Consider the following 21062-nt stretch of genomic DNA (forward strand, 5'->3'; position numbering starts at 1 on the left):
TTGTATTATTACAAAGAAGAAAAGATAATTGCAGTTAACAAAGGGAAATTATATGTATTCTTTTATGCTAACTGTGTATAATATTTAACAGGAACACCCAAAATATGGATCATTTTTTAACAAAAAAAAAATTGATATTTATGATGAGATGGCTCTTGTTGTTGGTCAAGATATGACAACAGAGAGTTTTGCTAGAATATTTGCTGATATAGAATTGAATGCTGTTAATGAAGGTTCAATGCCATTAAATTTCGACACTTAAGATATCGATGAGGAAAAAAACAAAATTATCTTCATCTGGTACGTCAAAACGTAAAAGGAAAATATCCAAGACAATGTCGAGGATGATCATATTAAATTTGTAGGTGAGAAATTTGGTGAGATTGCAGAAGCACTAAAAATTTTTACAGAGGATCAGACACTCTATCTTTATGAAAAAGTTATGTCAATGGAGAAATAAGGCTTTGATGACAAATTTCTTTGTGAGGTGTTCGATTTTTTGGCCAAAAATGAGTTGGAGGCCAAAACTTTCTTGGCAAAAAAACCAAAACATAGGAAAATTTGGCTTCAAAAGTTTCCTCAAAGTTTGGATGTGAACTTTTAATGTGGAGTACTACTATTTATGACTTAGACAATATTTAAGCTTTAATGTGTTGTAGTACTATTTATAGACTTTAATCATATGTTGGTTTGATGTGTTGTAGCACTAATTACGAATTAGACAATATCTTTGTATTATTATGTTTGGGTAATATCGTTATCTTAATGTGGTGTAATTTTAATTAAACACTTTGAAAATATTATTATTATTTCAATGTGATGTACTATTGTTGTTTTAATAATGATGTAATTTTAATTATATACTTTGATAATATATTTTTAATACATGATCAACATTATATTAATTAAACATACATATAATATTAATTATGAGTTAAAATTTAATTTTAAAAATGCTAATAGATAAAGTATGGTGAATACTTCAAACTTAAAATTGTGTATTTATAACACAATCAACATAATTTAGTATATTTTCTACAAATTTAATTTCATGTATTTATACAAATAAAACATTTCATTTCAAAAATTTATAAAATAACTTAAAAAATTTAAAATGTAAATAACAAAAAAATATAAAATATATACATTTTAAAAAAAGATTTCGTAAATTATTTTTCAGGAAAACTAACCAGATATTGTAAAACTTTTTACAATGCAGCATCCAAACAATGTAATTGGTTTTTTGGAATTGGTTTCTCATAAATGTAATTCATTTTTCAGAATTGATTTTCCAAAAAACTAATTACAACCAAACAAATATACCTTAAGTTTTTTTTTTAAATATAAGATAGTATTTGCTCATTCAGTTATTTGACATTAAATGCTAACATTCATGCTCGAACCCAGAACCTCAAGAAATAATAACAAATTTTTACTATCGAAATCGCTTAATTCGAGCATTATATTAAGAAGTTCTAATGTGTAAACTATGTAACTTGCTTAATATCAATAAATGAGTATTAACTAGGTATTCGATGAATTGTATGATCTCTTTCGAAATTTGCTAAAACGAAATATGATCTCTTTATTTTGCGATGGGACCAAACATATATTTATACAAAATTTAACATCTCCTGAATCGATAATTTAAATGATTTAATAATTATTTCAGATTAAAATGAGATTAACTTTATATAATTTTTAGATATTAAAGACCTATCGAATTATTTTTGAATTAAGATATATTTAATAAAATGTGCTTTGAAAACTAAAATTATTATTATAATATATTGCATCACTATCTCGTTCAGTAGTCAAATTTAATAATACAACAACAACAACAAAACCCAATTCCCATATGTATGGGGTAAGGGGGAGGTAGGGTAGTAGGCTGCTCCCAACGCCAGGTTGAGAGTAGCTTCCGTGGAAGACCTCCGGCAGTCAGAAAATTAAAAATATAGATAAAATGCAGTGCATATATAAATAAATACATAGCTAAACAATATTCATATGCAGTCATTAAAATCATATGTGCGTCTGTAACGGGAATTAATCCCTGCATAATAATCCCTGCTAAAGAATCTCTGCATATAGAAAGAATCTCTGCAGTCAAATTTAATGATAGATGATCGAAATAAAAATAAAATAAAATAAAATATTTTTTAAGAAATAATTAAATAATCAAAACATAAATACTAAAATTATTGAATGAATTAAACAATTAGTTTATCCTTTATTATTTATTTTCTAATCATATTAAACATCCATAAATCCCAAATAACGAAATCACTGAGTCTATAAACCTGACTCTTTCCGATCCAGATTTCAAATTCCGGCTACATCCCTTCCTGCATTCTTTTCCATTTTTCCCCTGCAAAATTTGGAGGATTTACGGAATCAATGGCGATTTGCTCCTCGAGACGTGGAGTTCTTGGATCTGTTTATTGTTTGGTGCTGGTGCTGTCATACGCCAGGATATGCGTATCGGTTAGATCTGATAAGGAAATCCGGGAAAGGTTTTACGGTAACCTGGTGAATTCGTCGTCCACAGGTAACGGCGAAGGGAGTATTGCCAAAATGTTCGATCGGGTTCTCGAGAAGGAGTTCTCCGAAAATGATCAAACTGGAGGTTTGTTTTCCGTACTCATCTTTTATCTCTCTCCTGTTTGTAGTAATTCCATTTAAATGTTTGAATCCTTTAATAGGAAAATCGAATTGCTAGATCTTGATCTTTGTGTTGGAGGTTTTGTTATGTCATAAAAAGAATGCAGGCTCGTTTTCACTTTTTAAGTTCAAAATTTCAGCAAGAGCTCTCACGTATTCCATGAATAGTTAAAATAAAGTTCTGCAGAAAAGGACACTGAAGTAAAAAAAACAATATATATAGGCACAAGTCCAGTTTGTTTTCTTTTGATTTTATTATGAACAAGAATGAAAAGGTTATAAAAACCCCCATACTTGCTCTTCTTCGAACTTGAATTTAAGCAAATTAGAGTCTCCATTTACTTTCTTACATGAATCTTTTATGATCATCTTTTAGATCTGTGAATGATGTATGAATTGCAGTTGATTTATGAACCTTCTCCCTCTAAACGCTTTCTGCCTGATAATCTATCTGGTTTCTTCTTCTTATGTTAGGAACTGACGCAAGCAATTTCAATTCTAGTGTAGCTGATAAGCAAGTAGGTTTGGTTCTCCTTTGAAGCCATTGCTTTTACTGGAATCCTTTTTAATTGTTTTGATGCCAGGGAAACTGGACTAGAATATTTCCTTTGTAGTTTCAGTCTTTTATGCTAATTTTGATGCCAATGCCCTATTTCTCTTTTGAATTTTTACTGGATTTATTGTTCTGGTTTGAATCAGATATATAAATCTGCTACAATTTGTTCATTTCTTCAAATCTTTTTTCCAAACTTTAGTAGGCTCCAAAAGGGAAAAATAAAACAATTTACTGAGGGATCTTGAGTACGTGTATGATTTGATCATGATACCCAAATATTGGGTGATGTAATCGCTTGTGTTTTAAGTTCCTTTAGTTATTTAAGAAAAAATGTATTTGTATATCATGCATATTAGAATTATACGCCCTTTACTTTTCTTTCATAGGTGACCCATCACCCATGTGTTTTCTGTGTAGTTGTTCATCTAGGTGTCTTTTTAAAGGATACTTCTCGATATGTTTTTCAGGCTGTACTGGAGACTGTAGCTAAAATAACCCATGAGAAAGGGAGGAGAAATGATACGCAAGAGACAAAGTATGGGAGTACATTTCTTTTTGGAGGAATATAAATTTAATTAAGTTAATGATTTTTTTATGAGTTGACAATTTTTCCAACATTAAAATTTTCAACAGTGGCACAAAATTATTCCAGATTAACGATGTTTTTTCTCTGGAAAATGAAGATTCTGATGAGACCACAACCTTGATTGATAAAAAGGTGGGTTTGTCACCCTCTGTGTAACAGGATCAATAGCACATTTTTAGGTTGGTTGCTTTTGCTATTAACTGAATCCTTTCTAATTTGCCTCTCTTTTGATGTTAGGATAATGTGTTTGTAATGTCAAATAGAAAATCTAAGTATCCAGTACTTCAAGTTGATTTGAGGTTAGCATCTTCATCTCCTTTATTTTTGCATTATCCGGTCCAGTCTGTGGTTTTCATATTGCTACAAGTTGGTTGCCATTGTGATGAATATTTGAAAACTATCCTTGGCTTGGTTGTGGTACCCTTGTTTTGATTTTGTATATAATATACAATTTTGAGATTAATTGTTCTATTATCAAGTAAAATGAAGTTTGTAACATACTTTACCACCCTTGTGACTATCCTTGGCTTGATTGTGCTACCCCCTTGTTTTGATTTTGTATATAATATAAAATTTTGAGATTAGTTGTTCTATTCTCAAATAAAATGAAGTTTGTAACATACTTTACCACCCTTGTGCAGATTGATATCAGATCTGGTGGTTGTCATAGTCTCTGCTGCCATTGGTGGTATTATTTTTTCATGTCTAGGGCAACCGGTTTGTATATCCAAGATTAGCATTTGCTTTACGTTCTGTCAAATGGCCGCTTGCTTTTTCTTAAGTTTGATATGCAGCTATATCATGAAAGTTACTAATAGAAGTTGACATTCTTTACTTTTCCCAAATCTATACTCATATTAGGTCATTGTGGGCTATCTTCTTGCGGGTTCACTTATTGGACCAGGGGGTTTGAAATTCATTAGTGAAATGGTACAGGTATGTCATTTTTAATATCTTGAGCTTGTTGTTTCTTAATATCAGTATTATATGCCTTAATGTTTGAGCATATGCCATTTTCTACTATTGAGATAGCTTCAGAGATGGTACCATGGAGGGAAAACATGCGTCTTGAGCCATGCTCAAGATGTTACCTTTGAAGATCTTTTTTTTTTCTTTTGTTAATAAATTTCAGACTTTTGGAATTTATATCCTCAAAAATGTGATTTTTGAAAATCTTTTCTGCTGATAGCAACTAATAATGCCTAAATCATATCATCTGCATATTAATTCTCTGATGTGTTTTTTCACACAAAAAAGAAAATTAAATAAGTGATATGATTTTCCTTATTTTTGGCTGTATGCTCTTTCTCCTTTTGTGTTTTTTCATGATTGAAAATCTTTTCAACTAATAGAAACTGTTAATGCCTACAATATATCATATGAATATTCATTCTCTGATGTGTTTTTTTCCTTCACAAAAATGGAAATCAGAGATATGATTTTCCTTATTCTTGCTGGTACGCTCTTTCTTCTTTTGTAGGTTGAAACAGTTGCACAGTTTGGTGTTGTCTTTCTTCTTTTTGCTCTTGGGCTAGAGTTTTCTTTGGCAAAGGTAGGATATTTTGGGCGTGGGTTCTTACTTTCAGAGGCTTTAAAATAGAAATTCCTGTATCTTATTTCAAGGAAGCTGTTTCAACTGACTCTTGCTGCAGTTAAAAGTTGTTGGGCCAGTTGCTGTTTTTGGAGGACTGCTTCAAATTGTGATATTTATGTGCTTGTGTGGCATAATTGCAGTGGTAAGGTGTTCCCAGCACTTTTTCCATGTTTCCTGCTAAGAGCACCTGTAAGATGGACACTGAAATAAGATCTCTCTTAATCTTGCAGTTATGTGGAGCAAATTTATCTGAGGGTGTATTTGTTGGTTCCTTCCTCTCAATGTCTTCAACTGCAATTGTACTTTTCTGTACCTTTTTATGTTTCTAGTATTTTTCTTTTATTTTTCGTTGCTATTGGATGCATTTAAAAATCATCCGTTCTTTCCTTGTATTTTTATCAGGTTGTGAAGTTTTTAGTAGAACGGAATAGCACTAATTCTCTTCATGGTCAAGTTACTATTGGGACTCTAATTTTTCAGGTTGAAGAGAAGTGATGACCTATCAAGTATTATTTAATTACAATTTGGATTTAGAAACTTGATTTTGTTGCTGCATATCCATTCATTTCCTTACCTCTGATCATTTCAGGATTGTGCAGTTGGTTTGTTATTTGCATTGCTCCCAGTTTTGGGTGGTAGCAGTGGCCTACTACATGGAATGGCATCAATGGGAAAGTTGTAAGTTTCTTTTGTTTTTCCCACTTATCCTGTTTTCCTTATTGTGGCCCTTCCATTTCTGCCCTTGTTTCCAAAATTTGCTTTCTCTCTGTTGTTGGCGGTTGACTTCACTTGAATGGATCTGACACTTTCTGGTGATCAATGTCAGGATATTGGTATTATCAATTTATCTAACTGTTGCATCTCTATTGTCTTGGTCGTTTGTCCCTCGATTCCTAAAGTTAATGATGCAGATATCATCTCAAGTAAGTTAACATATTTTATCTCTTGTATTCTGGAACTTCATTTAAATAATTTTAAAATTTTATTTCATTTGGTTTCATTTTATTATCCAGACAAATGAACTTTATCAGCTTTCTGCTGTGGCTTTCTGCTTATTGTCTGCTTGGGTAAGTTTTTTTTTTTTTGCTTGCGATGAATATAACAACTGCTGTATCACTGCATGCGAAATTTCCCCATCACCTTCTTAACAAAACTTTTGTAATCTTCACAGTGCAGTGATAAGCTGGGTCTCAGCCTTGAGTTGGGTTCATTTGTTGCTGGGGTTATGATATCTACTACTGATTTTGCGCAGCATACACTAGACCAGGTAATCACTCACTATTGACAAGATCAGGGTGTGTGCGTTGTCAATGATTAAGCAAGATTCTGAATAGATACTACCTTATAATCACCCCATACTATTCAAGAAAATAATAATATATATTTATATCTTTGCTTGAAAGGATTTATGCTATTTAACTTTTCAATTAGTTTCTTAAGAATGTGTAAGGTTTAGCTTGTTTACTTTCTTATATTTTGAGTCAAGGGTTCATTTTTTAATCTTGGAATTTTTTAGTAGTTAATGTTTTGGTAGACATTGTATAGTGTGCTGTGTATTTTAGTGGATTGAGTCTAACATACGATGCGGCTTTATTCCTTTGCTTTGCAAGACTATGCTATGAGTCATGTTTCTGTTCTAATAGGAATGACAAAATTATAGGTGGAACCAATTCGCAATCTATTTGCAGCTCTCTTCCTCTCTGGTATTGGGATGCTCATACATGTACATTTTCTATGGAACCATGTGGATATACTATTGGCCTCAGTTATTCTAGTTATTGTCGTTAAGACTGCTGTTGCCTGTGCGGTTGCCAAGGCTTTTGGATATGGTGTTAGGACATCTTTCCATGTAAGATTGTTTGCGCACTTCTTTGCATCTTTCCATCTTTTTTATTACATAATTTGTGTATCCTTTGCAATTTGTTCATCTACCATATAGGTGGGAGTGTTGCTCGCCCAAATTGGAGAATTTGCTTTTGTTCTTCTAAGTCGTGCCTCAAATCTTCACCTCGTTGAGGTATCCTTTCGTGCCATATCAAAATGTGAACGCTTGTGTCTTTGCATGTCTGAAAATAGTTTTTTATTGTTTACTGTTGATTGATCTCCTTTTCCTTTTATCATGCGCTTGTCGTCGCTATTGGAATAACGATTCATAAATCTAGAAAAAAGGAAACATTTCACATGTATAAATTGCTGTGGTGCTTGTTTGCTTCAATGGAAGCATGATATTCTGGTTAACAGATGTACAATACTGGTAGGTTCAGGGAAGATTTGAATATGTCAAATCCGAATATCTCATTAAAATGGTCAGATTAGATTCTTTTACGAAATTAAATAACCAGAAGCTTAACTGGTTTTCTTGAAACTTTTAGAATCGTTATATAGCCCGACTTTTATATCGACTTCATCATCACTGTAACTGTTTTTTTGCAAGTATTGACTTCATTTTGGTTGATGATTAAGGGAAAGATGTATATTCTTCTGCTTGGAACAACAGCTCTTAGTCTGGTAGGTTTCAATGTTTTGGAAACTACACTTTGAAGGTTGTTTGTAGTATGCTTTTCTTTGTCCCTTCCATTGCTTCAACATTAACGACGGCCGATTACTTACGCAGGTAACAACTCCTCTTATGTTCAAATTGATACCATACATCATGAACTTGGGTGTTCTTCTGCAATGGTTTCCCTCGGACAGCGGCTTACAGAACGAGGTCTCTCTTTCTTCCCACCTTCATGGATATGCACACAAATTGCATTGCATACAAACACGAGTCATTTTTTATGTTTATTTTTCCCTTTCAGGAGAAAGTGGCCATCATTGAAGCACATAATAGGTTACACTGACCAATCCTATGTCATGGTAGTGAGGTTATACTTGGGATCATAGTCATTTGCAAGTTTTAGGGGTTTAATTTCAGCCCAAATTTAATTGGATGTCTGGTTGAAAAGTCTCATGCACGTTCATATATGTATTAAATATATTCTTTATAATTCTTTGTATATATTGATTTTGCATTTGGGCACTCAGGGAGTGAGTCTAACCTTGTCATGAGTTGTGCAACCCTATTCACTAATACACAGGATTATATTACTTGGAATCTAGTTCTACACGGAAAACAATATGTTGACGGTGATATTTAAGGGTTTATGTCATTATAGTTTAGAGTGAGTTTCATTGATGGTTGCATTTGATTCATGGGGTGTTCGGTTTAGTCCCTGCATTTGACTGCTTTTTCCAAGTTGATCCTAAGTTTTTTTCCACATTAGTCTTTGAAACAGGTTAGTCTCTTCTTTTAACAACGTTAGGCTATATTTTTTTCACATTAGCCCTTGAATTTGTATTTTTTTGTCCATGTTTGTCACTATATTTCTCTTATATATACATGCTCAACTAGTCTTTTTTTTTACCGGTCTTCAAACTAGGGTGAGCAAAACTCGACTCGCCTCGAAAAATTGATATTTTTTTTCAATTTCGAGTTATTTGAGTCAACTTGAATTATCAATTCGGTTTTCGAGTTCCAATCGAGTTGAAATTTCAAAATTTCGAGTTACTCAAAAAATAAAAAATTTCACCAAGTATTTTGATAGTTTTACGATTTAATCCCTGATTTTATTCATTCAATTTCTCATTCATTTTAAGTCCATTTTTTACCAAATTTTAACCATATGCTCTTAAACCATTCTAGAATACATATGCACTTTTAATTCCTCTTTTTGGTAACAAATTTTCTCTTTTTCAATTTAGTCCCTTAATTTTTCATAATTTCTTTATTTCTTCCATTCATGCTTTATTTTAAGTCCCTTTTTTTATCAAATTTGAACTATGTGCTCAGTTACCACAATAGAAACCTATGGAACTTCAATTCTTTTTTTTTTTACTAAAAATACTCTCTTTTTTATTTAGTGCCTTAACTTTGCATTTTACTCAATTTGGTCTTTTGACTACAATTGTTTGTAAATTCTTTTTTCTCATCAATTCCATGACTCATTTATAATCTCATTAATATTTTACTCTCAAAATACTTTATTTAAAGTATGGTATTCTGAATATATTTTATAATTTTAGATTGTATATGATATGTTAAATAATGTTATAATGTGAAAAGAACATAAAATATATAGAAACTTGAATAACTTTACTTGACTCAAAAAATTTAAAGTTAAGTTTGAGTTGTAAAATAAGATTCGTTAATTCGAATAACTCAAAATTTTTTGACTTAATTTGACTCAATTGATCGCTCACCCTTATTTCAAATCTTGCCTACTTTTGATCAATATAACTCACAATACGTGTATAAGACTAGAATTGAGGATGTTAGAGATAGGGATGGCAACTGATCGGATTGGGTTGTGTTTTTGGTCAACTCGACCCGACCTGAAAATATGTACCCTCCACTAGAACTAGATCTGACTCGAAAAAAATATATCCTACACCAAACTCGATTTAAATTTTTAGAGTATAAATCCGATCCGATTCGACCTGGTATAATATAAGGACTTAATTAAAAAATAATAATTTTTTTTTAAAGAAATTACATTATTATCTGTAGATTGGGTTGGATCGGAATTTTTTCATCCTCCACTTGAGCTTAACCAAATTCAACCTCACTCTCTTAAAAAAATTGTCCCAACCCGACTCGAACATGAACTTTTTTTATAAAAAAGAATCGACCCTATCGAATTGAGTCGGGTCGAATCCATTGGTTTCATATTAAATTATCATCCTGGTTAGAGATGCTATTTGTTCAAAGTTCAAAATTTTGCTTTCTAGAAACTGCTATACTCGCTTTTAGTTTCAAATAGCACATTTTGAGATTTTGTTTCTCTTAGCGCATAAAGTCTTAATTCAAGTAATTTGTATAAAATTAAGTTCACACTTCATGCAACAAATTTGATCCATTATTTATCTTGTTAAGAGATTGTGATGGAATTTTGGCATCTTAATTTTATGAAATTTTAACATCCTAAATTTTGTTGTTCCAAATAGAAATAACCAAAAAATTAGGGTAAATTATGTGTTTAGTACATAAACTATCAGTTTTAGTCCGTTTTAGCACCTGGACTTTCATTTTTTTTAAATCATACTTGAAGTTTAGTTTTTTTTTTCATTTTAGTACACTAGTTCAAATTTCAACATTAAGTTTTGATTTTTTTTAGAAGTTTAGGTACTAAAACGGACCCAAATTGATAGTTTATGTGTTAAACGTCTTAAGTTTTTAACGGTTAATTACTAAAATGAAATGAAAATTAAATGTTAGGTATGATTTTGAAAAAAAAAATTAAAAGTTTAGGTACTAAAACAATCAAAATTGATAGTTTAAGTATTAAATGTGTAATTTACCCTAAAATTAACATCCTTCAAATCTATTCAATTTTAGGATGTTAAAATTTTAGTGTTTGTTGATAATTTTCTTATGCGCACACATCATGCAAATGTAATTGTTTGAACCTAAGTCTTTTAAGGAGAACAATATTCTCTTTTACCACTAAAATCATTCAACGTGTTCTATATTATTTTAATATTGTGAGTTATGAGTACTCAAATAATTATAGTTGAGCATTAATATATGAAAAAATTAGAGACTAATGTGGGAAAAATAATAAACAGTCAGGACAGGAAGGGATAGTTCATATTAAAAATACAAGTTTAAGGACTAGTGTTGTCCCAAGAAACTTAAGAGACCGACGTAGGAAAAGTAATCAAATTATGGACTAAATCAAGTTTTATTCCTATAATTAATTGTTAAAAATCTAAAGAAATAGATACAATCATAAACACAATAGGAACGATTAGAACTTATTGTACTGACCTAACTTCAAAAATCTTTATATGATTCTAACAAGTTGCTTCAAGCTCATAGATTCGAACAGAACAGTTGTGTTTATAAAATGTGTATATTATTAATAATTAAAAAAATTGAACTGATATTATCTTATAATCAATTCAGATTATTCAAAAATATACTTAATGAAATTACAACGATATATAATATTAATCTATTATTTTAGACAACATCATTCAAATATCGTAAAATGATTTCCAACAAATAATATTAAATAAATTATTCTAATATTAAATAAATTATTGTAATATTTTACAAATAATATTATTATTTTTTAATAAATAATATTATTTATTGTATTTGATCTTTATAATAAAGAATTTAAAAAAAAAATACCAACAAGTGGAAAATAAATTACACAACATCATCCAAATATCGTAAAATGATTTCCAGAAAATGATTTCTAGGAAATATAATTCATTTACGGAATTTATTTTTCAGAATCTGTTTTTAGTTAAATAAACGAACCTAAATTAAATATTAACTACCAAGTATATAATAATCAATAATAATTTTTATTATTAATTTAAGTAAGGACAAGACAATATATGTTTAAAAATAACTCTTAATCATTTGATATTGAACTTTCACACTCTAATATTCTTGATGCTCAAATTCAGGACATCAAAAAATAATAACAATTCATTTGCTATTGAGGTCGTTTCACTCTATGAATCAATAATTATTATTAGAAATATGAAAATATGCACGACTATCAAGTAAATAAGAAACAATATTAAAGGATAACATTAAGAAGGGTAAACTACACGAGTGACCACCGAACTATGGTCAAAAATCATTTTGACCACTAATGTTTCAATTTGATTAAAAAGATCACTCAACTATTTAATTGGTTCAATCAAGTCATTGGTCGTTAGTTTTTAAAGGAGGTGATGTCACGATAGTTAATAAAATTAGCATAATTATATATTTGGTCTTTAATATTTACACATTATATCAATTTAGTCACTATTTTAATTCAATTAAATAAATTTAATCCTCCAATCAGGAAGTATCACGTGCCACTGTGCAAAGGGAAATCAAAATATGCTAATATGCTTTGTCCGTGGGCATGGCCTTACCACTAGGCTAAGCCACTCTAATGGTTTTAATTTGCACAATATTTTATATATTGTGTTTGAGTTTATTTCACATATATATATATATATATTTCACATATATATTAAATTATTAAAATGAATTTAATAAATAAATTATAGTTCACATATATATTAAATTGTAGTTAATGTAAGACTTAAAAGTATATACAAGTTTAATATTTTTTTTATTTGGATTTTCTAAATAATTTTAATATAATTTTATTTTTAATATATATATATATATATTATTTTTAAAAATAATTGTAAAAAAATAATTTATCAAAAAATATTAAAATCATTTTTATTTTTAAATCTTACATTAACTACAATTTAATATATATGTGAAAGAAATATATGTCACCTTTTTATATTATAAATTTACTGGATAAAAATTTCTTAGTTTTACAAGTTAGACTATATCACACTTTTCTAGTAAAATATCATTTACAAATAGTAGTAGGATAAAAATTTTGCCCAGCGAACTTTTTATGCACGGGCTAGTCAACTATATTTTCCTTAAATCCAAAAGAGGTCATGGTACTATTGTCAGGATGCTTCTAAGAATCATAAATGGAATTTCTAGTAAAAATTTTGTTTTGTTATAAATATAGAATATGTCGTAACTTTTATAATCTTTTAAAAATAAATATTTGAGGGTTAAGTTTATTTTAATTTATTAAAATTAGGACCAAATTGATAGAATATATAAGTAACAGTGACCGAATGCGTAATTATACCAAATATTTTAACTGCCACATTAGCTTGTCAGTTAAATATTAACAGCAAGTGGCTTAACTAAATGCATTTAAATAGTTGAGTGACATGATTGACACAATTTCAAAAATATTGGTTAAAATGAAAAAGGACAATAGTTAGGTTGTCACTGGTATAGTTTACCCTTTATTTTAAATAATTTATCTTTAAACTTTTAATTAATTCATAATTATTCGTTGAGTCATTTAGAATTTAATTTTTTATAAATTAAATTAATAATGTTCGTCGTTAGTAGTGCTTATCGCTGCTCGTCGAACAGTATAGAATTTTCCTTAAAGGAGTACACTTTGCCTTCCTTTGACATGTCTGCTCGTGATCTATACTTGTAGAGAAAGTTTGGAGTTGGTTTCATCAGAAAACATTTTTAATTAATTTAATTATAAGATTAATTCCAACTGATATATATGTTACCAACAGTAATTTTAGGTTAATATTCATAACATAATTTCAAAATTTAAATAGCCACTGTGACAAAACAGATTTTTAAATTAATCTGGACGCATTTCTGGACTATATTCATCTTGTCTTGTCCAGACATTTTTTTTAATTTTATTATAGTAGTTATAACAACTAATTTATCAATTGTTAATACAACTATATGTTGCTGATTTTTATACGGATTTTGTGTCTTGCTCCCCATGCCTATAAATACCTACCAAGTTTTCGTTTGCTATCAATAAAAAAAAAATACAATTTGCTTACAAAATAAAATTCTTTCCTATAATTTCAATTATTCAAAACCTTTTGAGAATTTTCGGTATTAGAGAAGAGTAATATCACCTCTTGTCCAACTCCGTGTTTTCGGATGTACGAATCTTAGAGAGATTATACTACGATCGTCTATTGTAGAGATTAGATACATTGAGACGGATTCGTTTCTATGCTAGAGCGATTAATATCAAGGCACAATTATTCAATTCCTTGTTTATTTATTTTATATCAGTCTATTTAAAATATTAATGAAATGACCATCCAGTAGGGGTGTATTCGGTTCGGTTCGGTTCGGTTTTTTACCAAAAATTGAACCGAACCGAAATAAACGGGTTTTCAATATTTAAACCGAAACCGAATAGTTAAAAAACCGAAAAAACCGAAACCGGTTTTTTCGGTTCGGTTCGGTTTTTTTAACGGTTTGAGTTTTTCGGTTCGGTTCGGTTCGTTTATCGGTTTTTCAATAAAAAAATCACTTGAAACTATAATTTTTTTTACAAAAATTGCCTATTCGGTTCAATATGGAACAAATGAGTTCCATATGGAAAACCCGAACTGAACCGAATCAAAAAAATGAAGCCTTTAAACCGAACCAAAAACCGAACGTTTAAAGCCAAACCGAACCGAACCGAACCGTTTTACTCGGTTCGTATCGATTTTTCGGTTTTCTCGATTTCGTTGCTCAGCCATACCATCCAGCTTAGTTGGTAGAGCATAAGGCTCTTAACCTTGGGGTAGGGTATTTCATAATTTGGAGGTCTCTTACGGAAGCTGCTCTCAACTTGGCGTTGGGGGCAGCCTACTATCCTATCTCTCCCTACCCCATTACATATGGGTATAAGGTAACTAATTTTATTTAAAATATTAATGATTTCATTTTATAAGTTCTACTTTATTAACAAACATCTCTTATTGAATAGTTTACTTCCACATCAGGCTCTCTTCTCCCTGTTGTAGCAATACCGCCCCCCCACTGCGAATGGAGTAGCTGATAACCCAGAGTGGAGGAGCTCTATTTGCGGAGCTAGCGTGGAGTCTTCTTCACACATTTTGCGTGACTGCATTATTGCTCGGGATACCTGGAGGGCGGTAGTATGATTTTTGATCGAACCTTTTGTGCGACTGAATCGGTTCTGGCTCAGGGTTTCTGTCTCCAGCCTGAAGTCGTCCATTTGCTGGCGATCTGATCTTTGTTTCAGGGTGACTCCACCCCTCTGAATCGCAATGTTGCTTGGCGATCTGATCTTTGTTTCAGGGTGACTCCAACCCTATCTCAATTTGGTTAGTTGAAGAGGGCAGTTAAAGGCTACCTTCAATAGAAGCACGTTGCATGTCTTCTCCTTAATTGCTTTCTCCACACGCTGAAGAACTTAAAAATTCCATAAGCCAACTGTTGACGAAAACGGGTAAAGAAAACGAAAGAACACGAGAATTTTACGAGGTTCGGCAATGTGCTTACGTCCTCGGTGCCTAGGCGGCGCTAGAATTTTATTCAATGATCTTTTAGGTCTAGGTTACATCTCTATTTATAATAGAAAACCCTGGTACATAATTACAAAATCAATCCTGTACCGTACCGCGGGGCTACGCCCCCGCACCCTCAACCCACATAATTTGTAACCCCACAACGAGACTTTCTTTGTAAGGACAGTTGATGTTCGCTCCGCTCCATCTCCTGTCCTCTTTACTGATATATTTATGAGCCATACCTAACACCAACCTTTGTGTTTTATCCCATATCACAAAATCTTTTACCTTAGGATTTGTGACAAGGAGATCATCACCAACAATCTGCACTTGTTCACCAATTTCACTGGTCAATTTTGCGTAGTCAAACGGATCCTCGATGGAGACGACGATTGGATAATCAGTCACGAACGACTTATAAACGTTCTTCAAACTGTAGCCTGAAATTCTTTGTGATCCATCATGGTTCTGCAGCAACAGTGCTTCGATAAGCAACCAGTTTACCTTTAAATTAAGTGAAGATTACAAGAAACAGGCAGATCCAAATGAAATAGACAGACATATTTACCTCTTCCTTGAAATTCAAGTCATAGGTTTTATCCTTGATATCATAAAACTCTGAAGCAGCAACATCCATTTCAATTACAACCAAGATATATTGCACATTAAAATCTGAGCTCCGGCACAGCAAGACATTTCATTCTAAACATTTGCTCCATTAATAAGATAAGTGAAAGGCCTTCATTCTAAACCTACAACATAAATTAGTTGGTTCATAATAATAAAAAAAATCATTATGGACCTGAATGTTAGGAGCAAAGCCACCTTCATCACCAACATTGGTAGCATCTTGTCCATACTTCTTCTTTATAACAGCCTGAGAGAGCACACAAGCGAAGACAAACTTCAAGTAAAGGGAACACGAGCAGCAATGGGAGTTGGAAGAAAATCTACCTTCAGGTGATGATATACTTCTACACCCATCTTCATGGCTTCCTTGAACGAAGATGCCCCGACCGGAAGGATCATGAATTCCTGAACAAGTACCAAGCAGTCGAAGACTTCAATGAAGAGAAAGGGCATCAAATCATCCTTCACAAAATTTTAGCGACTATACCTGCATTGCTAGTTTATTGCCTGCATGGGAACCTCCATTGATAACATTGAAAGCAGGTACAGGCAAGACTAAGGTCTTGTTTCCGGCAAGGTTGGCAATGTGCTGCAAGTTAGAAGGTGCAAAACAAGTTAATCTACAGAAAATAAATTAGGAGACATATCAAACAGGTCAAGACAACGGCATGATGCATGCCTGATAGAGGGGAATCTTCTTCAACATAGCTCCTGCTATGTTAAAGTGACGGCGTAGATTTTCAACTTATGAATTTTTGAAAGGGTAAATTACAAATTTACTCACTAAACTCTATTCTCTCTCCTATTCCACTCACCATACTTTCAATATTTTCAATTTGCTCACTAATCTTTAGACATTGAACTTTTTTTATCACTCGTTTGATGACATGAATTATTTTATTATTTTATCATATGATATGTAATTTTTTATTAATATTTTAATATTAATTAGGATTATAATAAAAACTAAATATTAAAATATACATCCAAACCTTAAAAACCTCCACATTCAAGTTTCAATGGTGGGTGGGTTAGCGTGCCGGTGGCTACAATCGTGGTGGCTGTCATAGTGGTTTCCGGTGGTTGTTTTTGGTGTTGAATCATTGATTAAATCCAATTATTTTTTTTCCTTTTGATGTTGAATCATTGATTTCTTTGTTGGAATTTTTATTGTTCTTGGGTTAATTCATTGGTTGTGTTGAGAGAAATGAACTAGAGAGTGAAGGGCAGAGATGAGCGTGATCGTTCACCGGTGGGAGGGTGATCTCCAGTGGAAGGGAACTTGCCAAGGGTGATAGTAGGTGAGGTTGTAATTTGGGGATTAGATTTGGGATATAATTTGATAAGTTAGGTATAATTTAAGGGTGTAATTGTAATTTTAAAATTTATTTTTATTTTAATCATATTTTGTGTTAAAAATATTAATAAAATATGACACTTCATGTGAGAAAAATAATAAAATAATCCACATCATCTTAAAGTGAGCAAAAAAATTCAATGTCTAAAGTTTAGTGAGCAAATTGAAAAACAATTGAAAGTACAATGAGTGAAATAGGAGAGAGAGAGTAAAGTTTAGTGAATAAACGTATAATTTACCCTTTTTGAAATATGTTTAGATTTAATTTACATTAATAATCTAAAACTTCTATCAAAATTCTAATAATAATTTTTAAATTACTCATAAAATTTATTTATTTATTGAATTAAATTGAAATAAATGCAGATTTGTACTCGTAAATTTGATGAAAAAAAAATTAATTTATAAAAGTATAAATAAATATTATCCTCAACGTTTTATTTTAGGGTAAAAATATTTTTAACGTTTAATCAAATAATCACTTTTAATCGCTTATTAATTAACATGAACTAAAAGATCTCGGTGGTAAAGGAGTTATTATTTCTTAAGGTCTCGAGTTTGAGCACAAGAAATACAGAGTGTATGAGCATTCAATGTCAAATAATTGATAATTATCATTGAACATAGAGTATGTTTTTCTTACCCGTATTAATAAAAAAATATTAACTAATTGTTTCAATTTATAGAGTGACATTTTTTGTGCTAAAATAAACAGTCGAAGGTTAAAAAGATTAAAAAAGAGAATCAAAGTGACTCTTTTAGTTTTAAACAAATTAAGGACGGTTAAATGAGTGAAGAGAAATGGATGAGATTAACAATATAAAATGACAAGATATTCCCCGAAAAAAATGAGTTAATCTTAGACATATATTTTCAGTCATCCAACAATCATAAATATGTGTAAAAGTAAAAGAATTTTATATCGTATAAGTAGATCCTAACTTATATATATTCATGTTTTGTTACTTATGTTTCTTATATTTAAGTAATAAGAATGTAATCAACTAGATAATTATTATATTTTCATACAATTATATTAGTGTTCAAACGTATTAGTATTAAGAGTAAATTACGCGTTCAATATCTAAACTATCAGTTTTAGTATGATTTAACATCTAAAGTTTTAAAATTTCAAACTCAAACCTAAAGTTTAGTTTTTGTTTCAATTTAATACTCGCCTTTAAAAACTTTAGTTTTGTTTCATTTTAGTATCTCGTTCAAAATTTAACGTTGAGTTTTGAAAAAATTGAAAGTTTGGGTACTAAATGGTCCGAAATTGATAGTTTAGGTACTAAATGTGTTAAATTTTTAACGGTGGGGTACTAAAATGAAATAAAAATTAAACGTTAACTATGATTTAAAAAAATGAAAGTTTAGATATTAAAAAAGATCAAAATTGATAGTTTAAGTACTAAATGCTTAATTTACTATAGTATTAATTACAGTGATAGATTACTAAATCTATTGTAGTTTAGTGATTAGTATGCTAGTTAGGTCAAAGGCTTGATAAAAAATTGTCAAATTTCAAAACAAGTGTAGAGTTAAGGGGTTAAGTTGAAAAAATTATCAAATTTAAGGACTAAATGTTGCTTTATCTCAAAAATTAAAAGAAAAAATTAAAGGGGGTTGGAAGCATAAATACTAGATTTTGAGGGGGAAGATATGAGATATAACCAAGAATCCATAGAAGCAAAAGATGAAGGCCACAAAGGCATCCGCTTAACCAACTGAAACCGAAAATGGCGCTACGAATCCACGCTCCATCTTCTTTAGCTACCGGATTTTATCACCGCAACTTCATCTTTCCAAAACCCAAATTTTCTGTCAGATCGGAGAAACCAGCCGTCGACTCCGAGCCCAAAAAGCCCGCCGCGCCTGGCCGAGGGTTTGGCTCCTCCTCATCCACCGGTAAACCAACCGTAAGCAGCAGCGGCGGCGGCGGCGGAAGAGAAAAGAAGCAGAAGGGGAAAAGAGAGAGGGCGTCTATAATACGGCGGTCGCCGGTTGAGACACCCGCGTTTGTGAGCAAAGAAGAAGAGGCGAAGGCGGAGGAACAGAGGAAAAATGAGAGTGCTTTTCTACTTGCGTGGTTGGGGCTTGGTGGGATCATTCTCGTGCAAGGCATTGTTCTTGCTGCTTCAGGTGATTCTACAAATCTGATTTTAGTACTTTCTGTTGGACGAAATTTTGGATATCAAGGAAGTGTACTGTTAAGTAATTTTGTTGAAAATTGCGAAGATTATTGTGACAGAAAATTAGCTCATCTGATATTGTATTATACCTTTGATACTGCTGTATACAGGGCCGAACGCATAATTTTGTGTTAGGTGATTAACTTGTACTTAGTGGTGGAATTTGAACTTATAAAATTTATAAAATTTAAGAGGGGAACGAAAATAAATTTTCAATAGAAAAAATATAAAATATATATGATAATTTTAAATTTTCAGGGGAAAGACTGACGTCACCCGCCCCCTCGGTCTATCCCTGGCTGTATACCATGCTTAACTAGACCAACAGGCAACTCAGGGACGGATGCATATGGCCCCATAAGGGGTAAAGAAGGCTCTCGACATTGATATACTTCAGATACTTATTTGTGATATGTACTTTTAAGACTTTATGTAAATGGTATACTTTAGATACTTATTTGTGATATAATTCAAACCAAAAATACTAGTTTATTAGTAAGCCTTGCATATCAGGTTCTTGATCTAAGAAGCCTTAGCTCAAAGTATCTGATTCGATATATATGTAGAGATAAAACATTGACACCATACAAGTCTGTTTAGGTTTTTATACTTCAAAAGGAGGTATGTAAAGATTCACCAATTTGTATTTGCTGTGCTGGTTCAAGGTCATCATTTCTATGTACTTGCTTCATTAGAACACTGGAGGCTCTATACCTCTGATAAACGCAAAGTGATCTCATTTATGCGAAAACCGGAAACGACAAGTCGTATTTCCATGAAATTGTTCATGTCAAAGTATGAAAGCAGAGATGGACCGAGAGGGCGGGTGGGGGCAGTCGCTCCTTGAAAATTTAAAATTATCATATATTTTAGACTTGTTCTATCTATTTTCTATTGAAAATCTATTTTCATCTCCCCTAGAATTTTATAAGTTCGTCCCTTCCTAAAATTTTAGAAGTCCGCCCCTAACATAAAATCATGCCATTCCCTGTATGAAAGTGCTTTTCCAAGTAACCTATTAGCTGTTTTGTATTTACAGGCTTCCTACCAGAAGAATGGGATAAGTTCTTTGTGAAGTACTTGTACCCATCTTTCACCCCTACTGTTCTCTTGTTTCTTGCTGGAACTGTTGCATATGGAGTGTTGAAGTACCTGGAAAATGAGAAACTGAAGGACCAAAAGTAAATAGTTCGTTCGAATAATATTGTAAGTGGACTGCCCATCATGAATAGCAAGTGAGCATTTGTACATTTCTGCAGGCTATACTTTCTGTTTTGTGCTTTCCTTGTTAAGAAAATTGTATGTACTGATAAATGCAACTTAGGAATTTTCATGCAAGGAACATTAACCATCCTTATTAGTGATCTGCTCAAGATTGAAATTTGCAATTGTCACTGTCATTAACATCAGTTAATTGCTTGGCTTTGCATCATTTGTTTTACTAGGAGGAATGATGTCTGCTTCTTGACCATCGTAGGATATTTTGCAGTCAATGAATAGTTTGACTAGATGGATCCTTTTGCAGCCACTTTCATCATCTCCTTTTTTTCTTCTTTTTTTTAACCACCTGTATCCGACCGAACTGACTA

The 21062-nt window shown here is 31.6% G+C and overlaps 3 protein-coding genes across 3 annotated transcripts; 2 read left to right on the forward strand and 1 right to left on the reverse strand.

Annotated features, from left to right (window-relative positions):
- The first annotated feature begins 2289 nt into the window (after nucleotides 1-2289).
- On the forward strand, nucleotides 2290-8486 carry LOC120207867 (K(+) efflux antiporter 5-like). The gene is made up of 20 exons (XM_039207281.1): nucleotides 2290-2629; nucleotides 3139-3182; nucleotides 3688-3755; nucleotides 3854-3938; nucleotides 4044-4105; nucleotides 4448-4523; nucleotides 4668-4742; nucleotides 5287-5358; nucleotides 5459-5542; nucleotides 5631-5699; nucleotides 5803-5880; nucleotides 5990-6078; nucleotides 6227-6323; nucleotides 6414-6467; nucleotides 6572-6667; nucleotides 7061-7249; nucleotides 7340-7417; nucleotides 7864-7908; nucleotides 8015-8110; nucleotides 8202-8486. Exons 1-20 carry the CDS (start codon nucleotides 2401-2403, stop codon nucleotides 8241-8243), a joined length of 1728 nt encoding a protein of 575 aa, XP_039063212.1. The 5' UTR covers nucleotides 2290-2400; the 3' UTR covers nucleotides 8244-8486.
- Nucleotides 8487-14759: 6273 nt separating this feature from the next.
- Nucleotides 14760-16992, reverse strand: LOC120207824 (enolase-like). The gene is made up of 10 exons (XM_039207245.1): nucleotides 16926-16992; nucleotides 16604-16668; nucleotides 16412-16513; nucleotides 16249-16329; nucleotides 16097-16171; nucleotides 16009-16040; nucleotides 15863-15971; nucleotides 15583-15762; nucleotides 15138-15188; nucleotides 14760-15095 (listed from the first exon to the last, which is right to left on the reverse strand). Exons 1-10 carry the CDS (start codon nucleotides 16990-16992, stop codon nucleotides 14760-14762), a joined length of 1098 nt encoding a protein of 365 aa, XP_039063176.1.
- A 1977-nt stretch (nucleotides 16993-18969) lies between these two features.
- On the forward strand, nucleotides 18970-20780 carry LOC120207806 (protein LOW PSII ACCUMULATION 2, chloroplastic-like). The gene is made up of 2 exons (XM_039207232.1): nucleotides 18970-19423; nucleotides 20513-20780. The coding sequence occupies exons 1-2, from the start codon at nucleotides 19021-19023 to the stop codon at nucleotides 20656-20658; spliced, it is 549 nt and encodes a 182-aa protein (XP_039063163.1). The 5' UTR covers nucleotides 18970-19020; the 3' UTR covers nucleotides 20659-20780.
- The last annotated feature ends 282 nt before the right edge of the window (nucleotides 20781-21062 follow it).

The sequence above is a fragment of the Hibiscus syriacus genome, unplaced genomic scaffold, assembly GCF_006381635.1.
Source record: "Hibiscus syriacus cultivar Baekdansim isolate YM2019G1 unplaced genomic scaffold, ASM638163v2 tig00015426_pilon, whole genome shotgun sequence".
In the NCBI taxonomy this organism is placed as follows: Eukaryota; Viridiplantae; Streptophyta; class Magnoliopsida; order Malvales; family Malvaceae; genus Hibiscus; species Hibiscus syriacus.